Consider the following 22,414-nt stretch of genomic DNA (forward strand, 5'->3'; position numbering starts at 1 on the left):
GGGCTGAAGCTCAGCTCACCCAGGCTCTTATCAGTCCCTCCAGCGCTGGAAATGCCACAGCCCAGGCCCAGCCCAGCGGGCCACAGGTGTGAGCTGGGCAGGCTGAGTGCTCTTCTGGATTGTAAGGTCACCATCCGCTCGTACGAGTGGGGGTATGATGCAGTTCATTTGGGGGGGGGGGCTGGGGAGTCCCCAGGGGCCTCCTAAGCTGTATGTTCTCTGGTAGCAGCAGGCAGACAAGGAGACTCCACACCGCTTCTGAGGGTGTTAATTTGATGAGGGTTTATTGGGGGTCCCACCCCAGGGAGCAGCATGGTTTCTGAGGGGGAAGGGGGGGAAGGGGAGAGAGGGAGAGCCTAGGGAGAAAAGGGGCCTAGAGAAAATCTCATCTTCCTCACACAGCTTAAGAGGGAGATTCAAAGTGGGCGCAGAATAAGACTTGAGCCAATGGGATTACAGATACATGATACTGCAGGGGAGGATCACAGCTTGGAATAAACTGTACATTTCTGAGGGGTGAGACAGAGCATACCATTTAACTAAAATGTAACACCACAGGGGTCGTGATGGTTCGTTAATTGATCTCAGAGTGCAAAAACAACACAGAGGGGATTTCAGTATTAATCAAAACAAATGCACCTTTTATTGAGTGCCCACAGCAAATGTGATAGAAGGATTAGAAAGGAGATAAAGGCTAGAGAGAGAGAGAGAGACAAAGAGGGGGGGTAATATAGCTACCAAAGGAGAGATGAAATCCTCATGGTCCAGCCAATAGATCTGTCCTATCACATCAGGGAGAATCTCAAAGTCTTTGGTTAACTCAGGGGTCTTTTATAGTCCTCTGCTGGGAGGGGAACAGGTACAGGACACTGGAGAATAAGTCCATTGAGAACAAGTACAGACAGTCCAGCTCTGAAATAGGACAAACCAGTCTCAGCAGTGAGCAGGAACCATTTTTTCAGGACTGGTTTCTATGGGAAACCAGTCTTGGTCCAGCAAACACATCTGCAGGCAACACTTGGCAAACATCGCACTTCAGCCAGCCCAGCGCCCCCATGTTATAATTTTAAGGGTCTCAGTCTCAGTCCTTGGGGGGTGCTTCAATCTCCATCCTTGACAACAGTCATGAGGCAAGTGAGGGAAACTTTGGACCATCTCTTACATGGGTGTTCAGTGCAAAGCAAGTTTAAACAGTTCCAAGAAAAAGAAAAACCACAGTGTAGGGAACTTCTCTGCCTCAGCTAGCTAAAAACTAACTAAAAAAAGGAGACCTCTCTCTAGCTGTCTGTGCTGCAGACAACACAGTCCAGGCAAAGGATGTAGGGGAGCAAGTGCAGTTTCTGATAACTAACTGCACTTCTTCTCTTTCCCCCTTGGCTCTCGGAACCATGCAAAACTTATTTCTGGGCTAAACAGACAAAAGTGCAAAATTTATTTCTGGGCAGACAAATTGGGATGCGAGCATCATAAAGTCACCCTAGGACAACAGTGAACATTCCAAACAGACTGGAAATTTGGGACAGGCACACTTTAGGAATAGGACAGCAATGTGAGGATGATAGGAGTCAGTTCCAGACACCTGACACAAGAGTATTATGAATGCCACGGTTTTATCACCTGGCACACACATAGTCCCACCACAGAATGAGATCCCATTATGGAAAGCCACTATATTTTGGCCACATGACAAAGACACATCCAGGCACAGCCTGAAAAAAGACTGATGGAGAGTAGGAACACCAGCTGAGTAAAGTGTCAGCTGTATTAATTAGCAAATAAGTCACTTGCATATATGAGGAATTATAATCATTGTACAAGAGCAAAGTACCACTAGAAACACTAGAAACAAATTAGGACTTCAAAAGAACAGAGGAAAGCAAAACATTACTGTGTATAATGAAGAAACTAGACTTCTTGGACAATTGGATCCAATGGACAGCCTACACTCTGAGTGGCTTTTTTTTCAGTTTTGCTATTACATACTTCAGCTACGTTTGTCTGTCTGAACAAAAAACCCATGATTTAGCAGTCATGGAAAGGCATTTTTACCTGTTTCCAATGGCACCCTCTTGTCTACAGCACTGAATAGAAGGTAAAGTTGATACAAAACCCATAGAGGAAGAGAATACAATGACTGGTGTAGATGGATTAATGGAGCAATTTAATGGATGTATTTCCTATCATAAAAAGGCTCTTGCACTTTTCTTAGGACTTGCCAGCTTGTGAGTAATGAAGTATGTGATCTTCTAGTTACTTAATTATTGCAATGTTTCTATAGCTGGGTTTTGCTTAGGAGTTATTTAATAATCCTTTTTTTCGCATTCTATTTCTACCCTCCTTTATCACATAGATAATTAAAGAGATATACTACTTCTCTTTTTCTGATCAGAGAACTCATGTGGATAAAATAACATACATGCCTTCAAGTTTTCTAAGCCCTTAATTTCAAACAACAAACATCTGTTTAGAAACTGAAGGTTATGCTAAACTCATTACCAGATTACATGTTGTATGAAGAAAGACCCTGTTGTAAACAACAACTTTTGAGATGCAGAGAAATAGATAAATGAAATCCTTCCATTTCAAAAGAGCAATTTAATGAAGTTCTTTTTCCTATTTTTCTCCCTTCAAAAACAAGGTTCAGGAGATTTCAGATGAAAAGGTTTTCATTAGTAATGGGCATCTTAGCAGAAAGCTCATAGATTTAAAGTAGAGTTCCTTTGTTCCTATTTAACTGTCAAAGGGAACAGGCATGTTTTAATTTTGCCTTTTCTGCATTTATTAATTGCACAGAGAGCTGTATCATTTAGTATATTTAGTTCCTTATAGAATCACACTCAACAAAATCAAAATGTAAATCCTGCTCGAGCTGTGACAGCTCAGACTACTGGCAAGCAGTTAAGTCTGAGTTTAAATTCATACCCAACACAGAAGTCATGATCACATAATCTGCTTTTCCTAGCCTTATAGCTGTGCTGGAATTCCACAGAGGAACAACAAGACTGCCTTTTGGATTGCCTTTGACTGGAATTCTGCACCGTGCTTCTGCTCAGCCTCAGTGGACATGGGCAGAGAAAGAGATTATCTCTTTCTCAGATTTCTAAAGAGCTTCACATTGTTTTAATTAATCAACACCACACATGTGTGACAACATTCACAATACAGAAAACAGCTTCTTCTTTCTTCCCAGAGGACAAAAAGTTGTTCTGGATCCCCAGCTGGCTTGAGAGAATCTAAGTCTATGAAAGTTGACAATTATTAACCCAGATATTTACCAGCCTGTCGGAACTCAGAATGTCTCACAGACATTCTTGGATGTTCCAGACCCGGGTCAAAAGCATCTGAGACCCTGGCATGCAGCCAAAGACACTCTTGGGGTTTTGATCTTAGCCCATGGAGCAAGTTACTAACTCTGTATGAAGAATTACAAGCCACACACAAAAGTTTAGATAGCATAGTAGAGGTAATCACGAAGTGAAAAGAAGGATTTTTGAGTGCTGTACAGGGGGGTTTTAAGCCTTGTACGCAGGGGTCCAAGTTTTGTACATGGGGGTCAGGGGTTCTAAGATGGAGGGATTTGGGTGTGCCCTGTCCTCTTTCTTTCTCCTTCCTAGCCTCCATGTCTTTGATGATGTTGGCACTCACAGATTAGTCTAGAGTAGAAAGTCACCATTCAATATAGATAGTAAGTATTGGGGAAAAGGTATAAACATGTAGTACGTAATATATGATATAAAAGATAGCACCAGCCCCCTGGGAGGGCAGAGTGCCTTTGTCTGAGCTGCTGAGCGGGCCACAGCAGTTCAGGGAGAAGAATCTTTTAGATAACCAACAATAAACAACCTTGAGAACGGACAACAGAAGACTACTGAGTCTTTCTTCGAAGGCACGGGTTGGAGGAGGGACTTTTCCATCTTTTGGGGTCACCACAATCCGGGGGCTAGAAATCCAACATCTGGCGTCCCTGGGTGGGCAGAAGACCCGACATCTGGTGTCCCTGGGTGGGCACGACTGAAGCAAAGAGATAAAACCATCAGACGACCTCCAACCCCAATCTGGGAATAAGGCACACTCCGAAGCTCCAGGGAGAAGGAGCAGGGAGTCCGAGACAAAACATCGTGACCTTCACCAAGACAAATCACCTCGAGAGCAGCCCGGAGAGGAGGGAAACCAGAAACGCGTGGCTGGATTTCCTCGCCTGAAAACTGCTGGACAGGGACCAGGACCATCTCCAGACCGACCTCGCGCTGATTCAGCTTTTGGTGAGAACGGCTGAAATTAAGAACATGGGGGAAGCATATTCCCAGGAACAACTCAGGGAGATTAATGGACACCTTTATCATTTAGCAACAGGGAAAAAAACAAGGCCTTGAAACTTTTGGCTCCAGAGAGAGTAATGCTGTAGGCAATTTCGCGGAGTGCCGTGGGGGCTACCTGTCATCAGCAGGCAGCAGAAATGACTCCCACCAGTCGGGGGGAGGGATGTCTTCTTGCCATCTGCAAGAGAGGGAATCGTCTAGCCATCCGCAGACGGGGTTTATGTTGTGGTTTGAGAGGAAGTGAGTTTTTGGGAGGTGGTGGTGGTCAAACCAATAGGTGCTCAGATGTGAATATTGGCACCTGGTTTGGCCATTGAGGATATGGATACGCCTCTGAGAACACAGGGGTTAAAAGCAAGGAACTCCCAGGAGAACTCTCTCTTGGTTCCGGTGGATGGAGCGGTCAGACCTCCCCTGCCCAGCTTCGGGCTGGGCGGGGGAGGAGAAGCCACGAGGCCGGAGGGAGGTAGGCCGGAGCCTTGGGCAAGGAAGGGAGGTGAAGGCCCCTGGCCCCGGCAGGACAAGAGCGAGTTCCCCACAGATTATGGAAGGGTGGAAGAACTCTGAGAGGCATCGGGCAGCCCCCCTTCCTCAGGAGGGAGAGAGAGAGAGAGAGCTGCCAGTGCTACCTTGAAATTTGATAGCACTGGCCTGGCCGAGAAGGAGAAGAGGGGGGGCAAGAAGAGTGCCCGGCAGAGCCAGCGTGGGAGTTCGGGACAAGTAGAGACTGTGATTTTAACCCTTCTGTGGGATGATGGAAACCTTGCAAATGCTGATCCTCCAGGAGTTGAAGGAGAAGAGAGACAGGGATAAAATAAGAGGAAATGTGTAAGCGTGATGCGAGCTGTGAAGGTGACGAAGGACTGAGAGAAGTTGAGAAGAATTCTAGATGGGAGGAGATGATGGAGTGGCTTTTGGCTGGACTTTTCTTGTATGGCCATGGACAGAACCTTTCCTGTAATACAGAGACTGCATTTTAGGGGGAGGCGATGGCTTGGTGCCAAAGGAGTGATGTGAGCGGAGACGACAGGTGATGAGGTGATGGTGCTCTCGAGACCCCTCGGCCCCAGGGGGTGAAATATTGGGGGGGACTAGTGTCCCAAAAAGGTGAGAGGCTGTCGTTTTCTCCTGGAACTGGGCGAAGCATCCTTGAAAAGGGAACCCTAAAAGCAGCTCTGGTCCATGTGCAGTGGTGAGAGCACTGAACATGGAAGGAAGAAGTAACGACGGTGGTTGCTGAGTGACGGGGAAACACAACTGAATTCGGCTGTGTTTCCAGGGGAAATTGCCTGTGGTGCAAGAGGGACTCTTCTCTCCTTGATGAAATGAGAGGTGATTGTCGGAAGAGTGGAGATGGACTGAATTGATTATTTGAAGGGTGATGGACTGGTAAAGATCTAAGGTTTTGTTTCATGCTGTGGGAAATTGAGTGGGGGGAGGAGAAATGTTTGAAAGGTTTCCATCTTGCTCTCTCTGTGTTCATTTTAACATAGTTCTATAATAATAAAGTTTTTTTCCTCTTATTTTACAAGTGGAGGCCTGCTTTGCTCTGTTTCTGATCGCATCTCACAGCAGACACCAGGGAAAATATGTTTTCATGGGGGCACTGGCATTGGGCCAGCGCCAAACCATGACAGTTTACTCTTATGAAATTAGGAGGAACAGAAATGACTCTCACCAAAAAGGTCGGAGGGGAATCGTTATCACCTTCAGGACCTACAGGGTGCTCAGGCACACCTCTTCCAGTCGTGGGAAAACGCGGCTTGGAGGACTGGGATTTTGCCTTCTTTGTGGCTTGTTCCCCAGAATCGCAGAGACTAATGCGAAGTGTCACCACAGAGGCGATGGCAGGATGGGGGGCAGAGAGAATTGCAGGACCGGAGAAGGAGCTGCTTTTCGGCGGCTGGCACAGAACCCATGCCGAAGGGGCACCGGTCAGCCGGCAGCCCGGGGGGCCTGCACAGGCAGCCATGGGGGTTGCGGAGGCTGGTGGGGGGGCCACAGAGGCAGCGGGGGCAGGTGCGGCAGCGGCAGCTGCAGCCACGGTGGCGGCGGCGGCGGCGGTGCGCGCATGTGCAGTGCTGGCAGCAGGAGAGGCAGCGGCGGCGGGAAGCACGGACACGGCGGTTGCGCGTTCCGAGGGTGCCGTCACGCGCTCCATGCTGAGAGCCCGTGCGGCCGCGGAGATGGCCGCCCGGCAGGCAGAGGCGGACTGCTCCCACACTGCAGCGGCGGCGCTGGCAGAGCAGCCGACTGAGACAGAGCAGAGAACTGTGGGAGATGCTCGTCCAGGAGCGGTAGTGCCAGTGCGCGCGCGCGTGTCGGTGGAGCGAAACCCTACCTGGTCGGGGAGGGGCACCTCGCATGTTGCAGACGCGAAACGGGCACAGACGGGACGAGAATCGCACGTTCGAGTTGTGGATGTTGGCACAGAGCCAGGGGAGGCAAATCCCAGTGGACAGCAAGGCAGGGCAGGCACGGCGGACCCCGAGTGGGATCCGGGCAGCGTGGGTGTCAAGCACAGGCAGAGACGGGGCAAGGTCAGGGCGGAGATGTCCTTCAAGGCAGCAATCTATCACAGTTGCTAGGCAACCACAGCAGCCAGAACTCCAGGCAGGCTTTTGGGGAAAAGCAGGTCTGGAAACTTTTCCAAGGGCAGGATGAGAAACTTCTGAGAATATTCACAGTGCTTTATCCAGTTTTTCAACAGGGTCAACTCCAGAAAAAATGCAGCAAATGTTATTTTGGGCAATTGGTTCAGTTCTTCCACAGGCAGGTTCCACAGAAGTGATGGCAACAGCATTTGCCAGAGGACCATGATTCAGATGCAGAAGACATGGACAATGCTACAAGTGCAGAGCTCTATGTTCCAGTCAAACAAAGTTTTATATGAGTTGAATTTCTAAACGAGTATTTTCATATCAGTCATTTCTTGGGTTTTTATTGCTTTTCTACTGTGAAAAATGCTTCCTAGGGAGACAAAACATCATGTAAATAGTCTGTGGGGTCATCAGCTGATTTCCCAATGGTTCAGAGTTTTAGGGATTGTTGGTATTGTTTGTAACCTTTGTTATTTTTAATTTCTATAAGTAATAATGATAAATAATGATGGTTGTTGACGTTACATGAGTGCTTTAAAAAGATTATCTTGTGTTAAGAATTATTAAGGTATTGTTGTAGTATTTACAGCCGGCTTTCATGTCTTTGTGTGATCATCTTTTATCTCTTTTGTGATCATCTGCAAGACACATGTCTCTTCAGGATCCTGACTTTTGATTTCTTAACTACTCATGTTTTTGGGGTTTTTTTTTTTTGTCCAGATTGCCAGTCTCATGGCTTTCTTCACTCATTATTACAGAAGTACTTCAGCAAAGAATTCAGTTGTAACATTAAGTTCTTGGTTTTTTCGGTTTTAATTTTGTATTAGGTAGTCAGTCTTTCATTCATCTGCACTTCTTCCATTCTCAGTGTCCAGATCCAGGGTCACAATCCTGACTGTGACCAAATTCAGATCTCTAAAGAAGAAGTTTGTTGTATTTGAAGAATCCCTATCATGTTATTTCATGGTGTGAATAGTTTCTAATCCTAAGGTTTCTTAATCATAACTATTGTTTTTAAGAGTCTTGTTTTAGAATCTGTTGAGTGATACTCACCAATTAGAGTTCGGGCTGTGGCCAAGCTTTAGCTCTACTTGGATGGAGTGATTGACAATCAAGCCAGAAGTTTTCTGCATCAAAGAGTATTCAAGTCCTTTTGACTTGGCAATTTGACCATATATGACAGCTGAGCTGGTTTTCAAAGGAAGCTTGGAGAAACATGAATCCGGAAATGATTTCTTCAATCTTCGGTTGTTTTAAGGTTCATCAGCTGTCGCAGACTCTGGGATGACAGTCCAATGTTGTAGTGCTAGATAATTGTGTGATTTCAAATGTGTTATTGAAAATCTGTGTTATTTGGTTGATTTCTAATTACTGTTATATTACATTTCTCTATGCAATTTTGCAAAACAGAACAGATCAAGGTTTCATTTTCACATCAAGACCCATTCTTCATCTCTAGGATTTTGAGACGATACTCCAGTCCCTGCGGGGACGTGGATTTGTTTGTGTTTTAACAGGCACAAAGTCCAGGTGGATTTCAGTGAAGAAAAGTGTATCAAGTGCAAGAAAACGCTGAGCAAGACAAGCGGAGAAGAAGACACACAGATGTGGACTGCACAGAGATTCCAACCACTGTGCTTCGCCAGTCCACAGATGATTGCAGACTTTGGGTTTCTGCATGGGTGTGGGAATCAGTGATATTGTAGAAAATTTGTTAGATGATAGCTTTTACATTTTGATAAGGCTTGTAATTCTTCTGCTCATTCAGCCATGCATTCTTCAGTGTGTGTGGCAGGCCATGAATAAGGCTGCCAAAGACGTGCTTTTAGTGCAAAGAGAAGGGGGAGAAGTCGGAACTCAGAATGTCCCACAGACATTCTTGGATGTTCCAGACCCGGGTCAAAAGCATCTGAGACCCTGGCATGCAGCCAAAGACACTCTTGGGGTTTTGATCTTAGCCCATGGAGCAAGTTACTAACTCTGTATGAAGAATTACAAGCCACACACAAAAGTTTAGATAGCATAGTAGAGGTAATCACGAAGTGAAAAGAAGGATTTTTGAGTGCTGTACAGGGGGGTTTTAAGCCTTGTACGCAGGGGTCCAAGTTTTATACATGGGGGTAAGGAGATCTAAGATGGAGGGATTTGGGTGTGCCCTGTCCTCTTTCTTTCTCCTTCCTAGCCTCCATGTCTTTGATGATGTTGGCACTCACAGATTAGTCTAGAGTAGAAAGTCACCATTCAATATAGATAGTAAGTATTGGGGAAAAGGTATAAACATGTAGTACGTAATATATGATATAAAAGATAGCACCAGCCCCCTGGGAGGGCAGTGTGCCTTTGTCTGAGCTGCTGAGCGGGCCACAGCAGTTCAGGGAGAAGAATCTTTTAGATAACCAACAATAAACAACCTTGAGACCGGACAACAGAAGACTACTGAGTCTTTCTTCGAAGGCACGGGTTGGAGGAGGGACTTTTCCATCTTTTGGGGTCACCACAATCCGGGGGCTAGAAACCCAACATCTGGCGTCCCTGGGTGGGCAGAAGACCCAACACCAGCCAAGGATCTCCCTTAGAGAGTCTCAAAACAATCTCTCCATAGCATTCAAATGACACTTACTGTATTTTGTCCATGTAAAACTATGGTAAGTCAGAGAAGACAATTTCTCCAACTCCTACAGCACTGTACCAAGGAGATAACCACACTGCAACCCAGCACAGACTGAACCAAGGAAAAGTGTGAGCAGCAGCACAGATGGGCTGTGATGGACTGACTATACCCACATTCCCCTCTCCCTGTGCCACTCAGAGTGGGGAAGAAGAGGAGCTGGGGATGGAGGAGTGAAATTGAGCCTGGGATAAAGCCTGAGGGAGGAGGGGAGGGAAGGGGAAAGTTTTAGTCTTTGTTACTCACCCTCCGACTCTATATCTAGTTGGCAATAAATTGAATAAATTTTCTCCTAGTCAAGCCTATTTTGCCTATCAGAGTTTCAGCCTTTCCAATGACACATTTACAGCCATCCAGGCTTTGTTCCACGTGCTCATTCAGGAAGACTCTTCTAATCAGAAGTCAAGCCAAATGGAAAAAATAATTACTGAATTGGGCCTTCGGCAGACCTCTGGCATGGTAATCAAAGTCCCAGAGCCAGAGGCATGAAATGTGAACTGCCAGGTAAATTGTAGTTTTACATACTGTCCCAAAGTGCTTTAATCATGGGAAATTTTGAACATTACCATTAAGGAAGAGAAAAGCAATTTTATTTTAAGCAGAGCCCCATACAACTGTCATGCAGACACAGAACTATCCTCAACCCATTTGCTGCTATACATATTTACTGTGGGATGCCTAAAAGTGTTGAATTTTAATTATTTGAAATCTTCAGTGAATACCAAGCTTCCTGAATTTCTTTTATTCACTATGAACTCCAGAGGCTACATGTCTATATTCCTAACTCTTAAAATGTCAATTGTATCCTTTGGGGCACTCCTCCTCCATACCCACTCTCAATATTGCCATATCAAATTAATCAGCTTAAGGAATATTGTTCCTGTCAGGAATAGCAGTCAGCTGCTTTTCTCAAAGTACTATTGGACATAAAATACTCCATGTCAAATGCCACACTCAAGACACGCTACACACACCTTTTTCCTCAGTTTTGCAGGCCAAGATATGCACAAAAGTTTTATGCTAAATGTGTTCTCTGCCTCTTTTCCTCCCATTCTCTCTGTCTGCCTTCCTTCCTGGCTGCATTGTACATCCTCTAGACGTAAAAAAAAAAAAACGGCCCAAAACCCACCAAAAAACTCACCTCCTCCAACATACATTAGGTTCATGCAGATAACACATCTTAATTCAAGGGTAATTAAAAAGGCTGTTGCATCCTTAGTGTCACTAGTAAGATTTTTCCCCCTACCCTCTCACAAACCACCATCTCACTATATGTAATGAGATTACAGTTCTCTCAAGTATTTTTTTACTTTTTCTTCAAGATATTTTTGAAGTTCTTGCAATCAGATGTTTTGTTTCCTTTTGTGTTGTTTTTCTAAATAAAAGCTGCCTTAGAGTAAGACATTTCTGAAGATAAAGTTTATGAAGAAACTTTGTAATGTAGCATGGCAGCTTTCTTCTGCTTATGCCCCAGTTTACTGCCCTCAAAGACTTACCCGGGGAAATACCGACCAATCACATGGGCTGAATATTTTATCAACAGATTTTCTTAAATCTGGTGGGCCAAATCCGTATATAAGTCCTCTCATTGCCACTGAACATTCAGCTGGCCCAGCAGTATTTGTTTGAAAGAACAGGTAGACTATTCGTCCTCTTTACTCCATTATTTATCTAAAATTTGGGATTCTTTCACACCAGCTCAGAGCTGCTGGCCATGAAGTATTGTGGAAGAGCAAAGGCAGCACCCAGAACCACCCCCGAAAGCATGCTGATGCTGAACTGATTTTTGCCTTGTTTCTTTTAAACATTCTGTGCATTCTTTACACATATATTTGTAGCTCTAATATTGTATTCATAGCCTAGCTCCAGTACTTCACCTTACCCTACCCAATAGGCAGAAAGCCAAAACACATTCCAAAAGACTTCAAGCTGGGGTCCAAGGCTCCTATCCTATCTTGGTTCTTCCTGGCAACCAAGGCTGAGACTACCTCTTCCAGACATATAAACACAGTTAATTCTCTATGTAGAGAAGGGAGGATTTGAGAAAGAAATTAACTGGGGGAATTACCTCACCAATTATAATTCTAATTAGTGATTCTTGTTAGATATGCTAATTTGCAAAACCTATAAAAATTGTATATGCATTATGCTGTGTGTGCATCTTCGGCATTTCCCATCTGGCGAATTGTGCACCTAAGAATCCTTACACAGGTAACTCCTTTTTATCACCCTGGGTCTGGCTTGTGATTTTAGGACCAGCGAGAAGGCATCTGACATCCTACTACTGACTTCCCTGCCCAAAGAGCTAGTTGTGGCTCAAAAGCTACCTGTGTGCCAAGACAAACACAAGGCACAATGTGGTGGAAAAAAATCAGCTGGAAATTAGCCCTCAGAAAATCCACTAGGATAAACATAAGGGCCAGACAATTTAAAGCCTCTTGAAAGCAAATACAAAAAGCACTGTCAAAAACACACTCAAAACTGGGTCCTGCAGAAGAAACCCCTTTTGTCCTGACACCCATCTCTGAGGAGCTCTGGGATCTGAGGCTGGAAGTAATAACCAGATGTTTCCAACATCTCTGAGAGAACAAAGGCAGAATGCAGTAACTCTGTTGTGGGCAAACCTGGAGTACCCGTCACAGAGGAAACATGCAGCTAAGTCACCTTAGTCCTCAGCCTAGTAGCAAAATGCAGCAGCACAGAAAAACCAATAAAAGGTCAGACAGAAGCCATTCAATAACTTAGAAACTAGCTTCTGAGAAGAAGAACAGCTTGAATTTCTTGACTTCAAGTGCTGGGATGATGCCAAAGGCCAGGAAGGATGTCTCCAAGCTTGTGTTTCTAGTAGGGAGTGGAAAGATGGCCAGGAGAAACAGCCTGAGCACTCAAGCATCCCTGTGCCTTTTCCTTCATCCCCCAGACACAGCCCTGTAATGTTGCACAAGTCCAAATATAAATCTGTAATCTTCCCAAGGAAAAAAAAAGTTTAGAAGAGCTAACTACTAAGCACAAGATGCCAAACAAACAAACAGGAGGAAACGCATATGTATCAGGAAATACTGACAGGCTGTAGCTATTGCAAACTCATGGGAAGGGAAATATAGCTGCAACACTAATACTGTAACAACTTGCTCTGAAAGGGTATCATGAAGGGGGAGAGGAGAAGGAATGTATTATTTTACATTAGAGATGCTCATGAGATTACAGGTGACTCAATCACAGACTTTGTTTGCTTACAGATTATACCTGTAGTCCAAATAGAGTTGGTCTTACTCATAGAGGCCCTGAAACCCCAGAAACTAGAGTGAGCTGATAAATATGCATCTGTTCTTCATACATAGAAATTAAAACACCCTTATCAGAGATGCACACAGCCTGAAGGATGTTTGCTGAAAATATCTTCTAACTTAAAAAACATCCTTGGTATTCTAAAATGATGATGATTTCTTAAAATAGAAAATTCTAAAACCCTACATGTAATATCTCAATGTTGAAACTTGTTTTAATGAGTGAAAAGAGTCAACTGATCACTTAAAAGGTACAACCTAAGTATTGATGATCACGATTTTGTTTCACTGTTGTGGTGTGCGTTCAGTTCCATTTGTATTGTTCCCCCCATTTGTATTACTTCTCCCCAGTTTATGATATTCTCCCCGGTTTGTAATCCCAAACCTATGTTGATGGTTCAGCCCTGGTTTCCCCCTCTCCCTGAGTTGGTTCCCTCCAGTTCTGGGCAAGCTGCCAAGCCCTTGTCCCCACCCCAGTTCCCTTGACAACTACCCCACTGGTTACATTTTCCCCTCTTCCCGGGCCCTGTCCATCTCCCGAAATCCCACCCATTCTTCCAGAAACTTCTCCCTTTCCCTAAGGGTGATTGGACAGGAACCCCGGGCCCCTCCCCAGTCCATGTCTCATTGGTTTTAGTCTGTGTCAGTCTAATGTCACCCCACTCTTTAGTTCTCTCCCATTGGTTGGTGTAACGTATCAATGTCTGTGTCCACCCCCTTTATATACTGGTGTTCTTCGCGCCTCCTGGTCTTCCCTCGTGAACTCCCCCAGGGACAATAAAACCTCTGGACTGCATTCACGTGTGGAGACCGTCTTTTCTCACAGCTTCTTCCACTCTTTGCCGCTCCCCGCTCCGCTGCATCCTCCTGTCGAAGGCGCTGCCCTGACGCCCCGGCGCATTGGGGTAGTGCCCCCCGCTGCTAGCTGCTGTTGTGCTCCCAGCTAGCCGGTGCCGCCTCCTCCCCATTGCTGGGGGAGTAGAGGAACTTCGACACAGATGCACACAGCCTGAAGGATGTTTGCTGAAAATATCTTCTAACTTAAAAAACATCCTTGGTATTCTAAAATGATGATGATTTCTTAAAATAGAAAATTCTAAAACCCTACATGTAATATCTCAATGTTGAAACTTGTTTTAATGAGTGAAAAGAGTCAACTGATCACTTAAAAGGTACAACCTAAGTATTGATGATCACGATTTTGTTTCACTATCAGTATATACATTATTGCCTGGTGTTTATAGTCTGTACAACTGCTGGCACATGGGCCTAAAAAGAAAAGGAGAAGAGTGAGAGGCAGGAAACAAAACAGAGAATTGTTTAAAAGGTACCTATTGCATGCCAAAAGGATTTTCTAAAACTAAGAGAGAGTTATGCTTGTGAAAAAGCAAACTGAAAACCATCCCAAAGAAGATAAAGAGCAGAAACACTAAAAAGACATGCAGATTTATAAAGAATAGAGAGAGCATGGAAACTAGTGGTAAGCAAATAAGGAAACATAAGGAACTTCTAAAGAAGCAGAGACAAGACAACACCATATCGTGTTTCATGCAGTAAAAAGGCACCTATGGAAGCAACCATGCAGATCATGTCCATTGTTTGGTGCAGAAAGCAGGATCAAAAATTTTTATGTTGAAAGACATCAAGGATATTAAAAGAACAAGACACAGAGTGACTTGGATTAAATTCAGTTCTTTTAAAGATTTCAATACAGAGTTGTCAACAGAAAGACACAAGCAGAAAGGACACTAGTGACCATTTCCAAATTCTAACACAATTTTATCAGCTTGTTATTTGAGAGTAAGGCAACATGAAACTTCTTCCTTATAATTCAAAAAAGACCAATATAGTGCCCATAGTGAAAAGGGAAGGTTATTCTTATGGAGCATAGCTAAAGCCACAATAAAATCTTTTGCAATGCAACTAAATCCAAGGTACTAGCCTGAGCAAATAACAGTTTGCAGGCTCAAAGCAGCAGACATGCTGTGAAGGCCATGACTTACAGATTTAGAGAGGGAACAAATTGCTGAATTCATTTACGTCTTCTGTGATCATCAGAGATAGCAGCTTCAAAACAGGTATGCAAAGAGAGATACAGGTAAAATAGTCCCAGCAAGGATTCTGTCAAACCCTGTGTGCAGCCCTGCCAGCCACACTTAAAGAAGGAAGTGAATACATGAGACTGAGTTCAAAAGAAGGCCAAAGATTTGATCCCTGAGCTGGGCAAAACAAAACAAAGTAAATCTTACATGGGAGGCTGACAGAGTTCGCCCAGCTCAGCAATATGGTTGAGAGCTGTCATATGACTATTTAAGGCCACATTTCAAACTTGCACATAAGTTAAGAGCTGACAGCAGGAATTTCAACCTTCACTCCCCTGTAAAATTTCCCAGTGGTGTTAGTAAATGAACCATAGAACAGTTTACCAAGACAGATGGTCAACTCATTAATGTTTGAAGTTTTCGAAATGAGATTACATGTTTAAAGAAGACATGTCCTGACCTGCTTTTAGGAAAAAAAAGAAAACCTCTGACTTAATCATGCAAAATTTCAGGTCAAAGGAGTATAACAACTGCTGACTGATTTTCAAGCCTATGCATTGGAGTATTTAACCATAAAAAATGAGAAGGATCAAATGCCTTCTTCAAGATGAGCTGTGGCAAACACCACTTGCAAGAGCCTCCTCTAGTGTTCAAATCCACCCAGACATACACAAATCCTTCCAAATGTGTCAGAGCCACTCACACTCAGCTCTAATTCAATACCTATTTATATTTGTAAAAGAAACACACCAAAGACAAGGTGTCAACTTGGTGCTGAAGGCATGGTTTCAGCCTTTCAAGAGTCATTCTAAAGAACCCCCTGGTCAATGCCTTCACAAAGCACAGCCCTGACATTAGGCTAGACAAATGCTAGCTATGCAGTCACCAAAGTGAGAGATTAAATCCACTTTTTCTACAGGAAGCCTCCTTCATAATTATTATGTGATGTCCTATGCTCTCGTGTCCATCATTCCTAACCACACATGATCTGGAACAAGGTATTCAGAAACTCCTTTGATGCTTGTAAATGGAAAAACAATTTTGAAATGAAAAAGTAGAAAAACAAATCAAAGCAAACATTCACTCGGTAATCAGGAAAAAAAATCACTTGTCATTCTACAACATCCAGCTTAAACACATGCTTTGTCATTTCCAGATGAATGAAGGATTCTTGTGTTCTACCATAATTTTATTTACTTAAGCCCAGGAAGCATGTGATCTGTTTCAAAAACTGTGGATCAATTCTGTATTAAAATACCATCACTCTGCCTACTCCTTCAAAGTGCTATAAATTATACTGATGGGAACACTGGAATATTCCCCAGGTACCATGGCTGAAACAAAACATGCATCAGAGGAGTCTTTCTAAAAAAAAGCCACTACCACCTTCCCACTCAGTCTTCCCCAAGTATCAGGCAGTCCATATGCCATGTCATTTTTATCTTCTCTGATTTAGTCAAGAATATAAACCTGTGACAGATGAGTAATGCAATGATTGACTCTCACAATTAACAGACAAATATCATGTATATAGGTTAAGAAAAGTTTTATAGACTTATAGTTAAGTTTAACCTCCTCATGTTGTTATCAAGAGACAGCTGGGGTTGGGACATCTGAGAGGGTCAGCTTGTCACTATGGCAACATCTGACCTCCAATCAGGATTTGAGGAAGGAAACTCCACCACTGGATAGTGAAGAGGGAGTCAATGGACAGAACCTTGGGAGGGGTTAAAGGGTTAAAAGGCAAAACCTCCATTGTGTGGATGAGCACATGGTGGAGAAAATCCTTTGCTCCCAGCGCCATAACATTTTCTCTATTCAGTCTTCTGTTGTATTTTTTGATAAGGTTTAATAAGCCTTTCTAAAATTATTAAAAGTGAGTAGCCATTTCTCATAAACCAAAAATAAGTCACAGACTGTATGCTAAAGGCTAAGGAAATTACTAGTGTAATTGATGCAACAGAAAACAAGATGCCCTATCACGAAGAACCACATTTTATGCTTCATTTAGGTTTGCCCTTGCACATGAATGTACAACTTGTGAATTGTGACTTTAGTTAAGGCCAGAGTCAGGTCCATTAGCAGGCAAGCTTCCCTTCTTCCTCATCGATGCAAAGACAAACAGCTGCACTAGAGCCTATGTTTTTTAATCAACAGTTTATTCTTGTATTTCTCCCTAGACAGAAAATATTTGTAAACACTTCATTTCATCTGCCCTGTTTTTTAAAGCACTGTGAAACATGCTATTCATAGAACACTGTTAAAGGGTCACATTATTCTCACCTAGAATCTGTTCAATAAATTCCAGCAACAGCCAAAACACTATTTAACAAAAACAAACAAGTAAATAGAAGTGAAAATGAAAAAAAAAAGTTCTCAAAGCAATATGAATTTAAAATCCAAGTAATTTGAATTACTATTCAATCACTATCGACTCAGTGTGAGAAACCGTTTCAACAAAACACACAAGATTTCTATACACAGATCTTTTCAGCTCAAGCTTGAAATGAAGTTTTCACTATCTCTAAAACTTAGCTCCAGAAATTATATTATTGTACACAAACTAAGGACAGAACCCACAATTTTAGCAAGCTTTCTGGTATGTTTCAAAAATTCATGTAACACGAGACCTCAAAGGAATACCAAAGATTGTTACCAGCAAGGAAAGAAACCAAACTGAAACCAAAAAACCCAAACCCTGCCTCAGTTTATTGCCAAAACATTGTTTTGCCACAGCAAATTTACACTGACTTCATAAACACAGCACACCTTTTTTTTTTAAGTGCAAATATACTCACGAAAAGACATTCCCAATGTAGGCATAATATGAACAGCAGTAGGGAGTAGTCCCATCACAGCAGTAAGCCTTGCAGTCATTATCACACTGAGCCAAACAATCTTCTGCTGAATAAAAATAACACTCATGATGTCAAACATCAAAATCTTGTACAGCACAGCTTTGAAGAAAATGCAGTCTAACAGTTTCATACAGTCACAGCACTGCCCTTGAGGTGTGATCTGACTCTAATCCTAATGGCAGCCCATTCCCACTCATTCTGCATTTCAGACTTCGGTGTTTTCCACATGGGTATTCTGTAGATGGCCATATCAGTTCCTCCTTATACTTAATCCTTTAAAGTGAAAAAGAACAATGTCAAGACACCATAGGCCAACTTTTTCCATCCCAGCAAGGAGTCCAGAAGAAACCAGAGTCTGGGCTGCCTGTCTTGTTGATCTGGAGGGTGGCAGGAGAGAAGGAAGTTGTCTGAGAACAGGCTATTCCTCGCAGTCCCTGCCCAGTCCCAGCCTGGGGCTCCCTTATCCCTTGCCATCTGGCAGCAGCTCCCCTCACTGTGCTCCAACACCATGGCCAGTGTGGCATGGCAGTGCCAGGCACAGGGCCAGCAGTGCCCTCTCTGCCCTGCTGAGGGCACTTGAGGCACAAGTACTCCCAGCCACAATGCTCTGCTGGACAAAGCAATCTGTGAAACAACAATAAGAGAGCTCTTTACAATTAAGAAACACGGAAGAGCATATATATCTTTTTATTCCTATGAAAAGCTATTTTAACAGTATCTACCTCGTGTGCTGTCGTGACATTTAGTGTTTTCAAAGCTCTAAGTCAGGTTCCCCCACGAAGATAACGCCGTACTGCCACTGCACTGTAAAAACATTTTTGGAGATCATCGTCCCCAATGTCAAGGTTTCAGCTGCAGCCTGGATAAATTCAGAGAGACTCTGTGTCCCATACACCATCACCCTTGGTGACCTATTTGATCACATTCTGCAGAGGCAGACACTTGAAATCAAAGATGGCAAACCATGCTTCTGCATTCCCAATGCACTGTAGCTCCTCTTTCCCAGGCTGCAACTCACCTGAGAGGTTCTAATTCTCCCACTGCCATTACTGCCTTTCATCTGTGCTGACCCTTTTGGTTGGTGTGCTGGGATTCAGGCAACCCTACTTCATCTCAGCTTCTGCCACGCTCCCATTCCTGCCCCAAGGAGGTGAATGTTCCCACCTTGCACTGAGACTCCTTTGCTCACTGACTCATGCTGCTGACCCAACTCTCAGCCTGACTGCTCACAGGATTTTAGCAGGTCAGCTCTCTGAACCTGCTCACACTTGGTCTCCGCTTGAAAATGAGCACCAAGCGAGGGCTGGAGAGGGCTGTGCAACACAGCACGTGGGTCAGCCCAGGCAGACACGCCCTAACCCTGTGAGATGACCCCTGGATTAAAGAAACACATGAGAAAAACAGAACAATCCACCCATCATTCTGCCAACCAGCCCCACCAACAAGTGAATCAGGGCAGCCAGCAGGACACCCATCTCCAGAAGGAGAACAGCAGGCATGGGTAGTACAAGCACTTCTATAGGAAGCAGCAATGCAGGACAACTGCCACACAGGACACCCCATACCAAGGCTTTAGCACACCCCTGTACCAGCAGCTCCAGGCTTTCGCAATGTCACCTCTTTTTTGGCATAGGTACTCATGGCTCCAGCTGTGCCATGCCAGGACACCTCCAGGCTCTGCCCTGGCGGGATAGCACCAAGGTGCCTTCACCCTGCACATCACAGATGTATCCTCTGCGGGTGGGCTCACAGAATCACAGAATCAGAGAATGGGTCAGGTGGGAAGGGACCACAGTGATCATCTGGTCCAACCTGACTGCTCAAGCTGAATCATCCTGGAGCACATGTGGCACGGGATTGCATCCAGACGGTTCCTGAGTATCTCTATTCAGGGAGACTCCACAACCACTCTGGGCCATCTGTTCCAGATGTGTGGACATCCTCATAGTAAAATTCTTCCTCATGATCAGGTGTAACTTCCTGTGCATCAACTTCTGCACGCTGACCCCCGCCCCCGCTCCACTGCTCAATACTACCGAGCCTCTGCTCCATCCTCTTGGCACACCTCCTTCAGATATTTATACACGTGAATGAGGTCCTCTCTCAGTCCTGTCTTCTCGAGGTTTACTCTCCCTGCAGCCAGAGAGGGGCTCCCGCACACCACACCCTGCCCGGGAGCGCTCTGCTGGGACACCCCGGGGAGCCCCTTCCAACTCCGTATGCCCATTCAATCACCGACGAGGAAAAGCTTCCACATCTGCCCTAAACCGCCAGCTCCGCTCACACCCGCTGCCCGCAGCTTCGCACCCGTCCCCCGCCCCACGCCGGTCCCGCTGACCTGCCAGAAAGAGGAGCAGGGAAGGTGCAAACAATACCCCCCAGGCGGGGTACCTCTCCATCCGGCCGCGTCACCCCAGTCGCTCCATGCCGGCTGCAGCACGGAGCCACCGTCCGCCTCATAGCGGGGCGGGCCAGAGTGGGGAGGAGGGCAGGCGGGAGCCGGGCGGGGCCCGGTGTCCCGTGCGACCGCCCCCGATCGGGGCCCGCAGCTCCTGGAGTGGCGGCGGCCTGTGTCTTATTCCGGTCTTTTCTTTTGCTCGATTCCCGCCGCCTCTGTCCTGCTCGGCAGCCCCGGGGTAGTCCGGAGGGGTGTGAACGGCAGCGCCGGTGTTGTTTGCGACGCCTTGGTCATGCGGTCTTCGAGGGGGCTCCTGCCCTGCTTAAAGTCGAGATTGTCTTTAAAGTGGGATTGAAACTGTGGTTGTTTGTAAACTGAGGTCAGAGGCATGGCCTGTTTGTAAACGCAGGCGAGCGGCGGTGCCCGGCTGGGTTCGTGCTGGTGGGACGTGCTGCCAGCCCGGGTGGGAGCACTCGGCTGCCGTGGGGCCGCGGCGTGTTCCCAGACCTCAGACGGGCTCGTCCGTATGCCCAGCAATGAATATGTTCCGTGACCAGGCCAGAACAATGCTCTTAAATGTTCTTCAGGAATGATTTTTGATAACTATTTAAATGCTCATAACTCACCCCGTGTAAAAATTTCCACAGATGGGGCCCAGAGGCCAAAATATTTGCTTTGTGGTCTCACAAAGCAGAAGACTTAGCTCTGACTTTGCTTGAAGAGCTGCAGGTCGAAGAATGTGCTTTGGAAGGCTGAAATATGAACACAAAAAATGAAAAGCATCCACAGGTTTTTTCGCTCATAAAAGGTTTCCTGCTGTTGGCTGCTCTGAGGGGAAGGCTTACACAGAAACATACAATGAATTACTTTTTTCTGGATTCACCTATTCTACGATGACAACAACAAAACCCAAACCACCTCACCAAATCACTTGAAAGCTGGTGGTTTTATTTTTTATCAACACACAACTGTTTTTTTTTTCCCCAAATGTATGCCATAACCTGTCTGTTAACAAAGAAAAAGCAACTGTAGATGTTTTTAACTACCCTGTGGTGTGTACCTCAGTCTATACAACAGCCCAAATGAAACCTCTAAGAGGTGTGAGATACAAAGCTGTGTTTCATGTCAGATACATACAGGCAGCATGTGTGCTTGTGATTGTGATATGTGTAGAAACTGATCATGGGACAATTAAAGGATGAATCCTAAAAAATAACTGAGGGAGTAAAGCATGGAAGAAGGCCTTTGAACTTATCCTTTGTTTGCAATTAACTTTTATAGCATCTGAATTAAAGCTTTAAGGATGTTGCTGCTGGACAGGAACTTTCTGCACGTAGCTAAGCATTAAACAGCTTTGCAATAATAACCTTTTGAAGTATAATTTTAGAATATTGCTTGTAGTAAGGAGCTTTGAAAATATAAGTTTAGAATATATGTAAAGGAAATATGCTTATCTCAACACCTTAGCAAAACAGTAAAAAGCAGCTTGAGAAAGGAAGATGAACATCAACCCAAGGATTGATAGTTTTGACCAAGGGAAGCTGGACATTACTGTTACGAGATTTATAGTCTTTGCAATTAAAAGGTGGGCCCACATCTGGAGTCTGGACCACACCAGCTGGAAGACCTCTTTCTTCTTTTGGAAGTCGGACCCCACCATCTGGGAATACTCCTTTCTGGGGTACATCCTGAGAAAAACTAACTCACAATAGTGTATAGAATTGTGACATGAAAATTGGGAATAGAAATTGCTGAAAAAAGCTTATGTGTACCCCTATAAATATCTGTACACCCCAACCATCGGTGTGCAGCTGGAGGGAAAACTTCCCCCACTGTACCCAGCGCTGTTTTGCTCATACTTTACCACCTTAATTAATAAATTGATTGCTGCTTGACTATTGGCCTAGTCAAGCTTCTTATTTATAACAAAGGGAATTTCAGTTATATGTAGCTGCTCAGAGTAAAGCTGAGACCAGGTAGGTAACTTAATTTCACTGGATTTGCGTCTGCTTCCTGTGTCTTAATCCGGTCACAGGCCACATCTGTGTCTGAAAAAAGGGTTGAAAAAATACAGTTTTGCCAATAGATAGTATTGGTAGTAAAGGAACAGAAAATAGCAGATAAAGGAGACTAAGATCTGGAGACAACTCCGAGAAATTCTGACATCTCCAGCCTTTTAATTTTAATCATGTTTGATCACCATGCAAGCCTGTCTCTAGACAAGCCTTTTGTTCGTATTTTT

General features: G+C 44.6%; 1 protein-coding gene across 5 annotated transcripts in view; it reads right to left on the minus strand.

The window, feature by feature from the left end:
* CYYR1 (cysteine and tyrosine rich 1) overlaps positions 1 to 20,803 on the minus strand; it is a 102,876-nt gene extending 82,073 nt beyond the window's left edge. For 2 of the 5 annotated variants that reach the window (XM_038153997.1, XM_038153971.1), the window contains exons 1-2: positions 20,113 to 20,803; positions 17,715 to 17,820 (exon numbers count right to left, since the gene is read on the minus strand). In XM_038153997.1, the coding sequence (XP_038009925.1) occupies positions 17,715 to 17,820; positions 20,113 to 20,173 (167 nt within the window). In that variant the 5' untranslated portion in view covers positions 20,174 to 20,803. Of the gene's footprint in view, positions 1 to 15,157; positions 18,399 to 20,112 lie in introns of those variants that run through there. The other 3 variants (XM_038153981.1, XR_005258958.1, XM_038153990.1) reach the window with 3 other exon arrangements.
* Between the last annotated feature and the right edge of the window lie 1,611 nt (positions 20,804 to 22,414).

Source organism: Motacilla alba, chromosome 1 (genome assembly GCF_015832195.1).
Source record: "Motacilla alba alba isolate MOTALB_02 chromosome 1, Motacilla_alba_V1.0_pri, whole genome shotgun sequence".
Taxonomy (NCBI): Eukaryota; Metazoa; Chordata; class Aves; order Passeriformes; family Motacillidae; genus Motacilla; species Motacilla alba.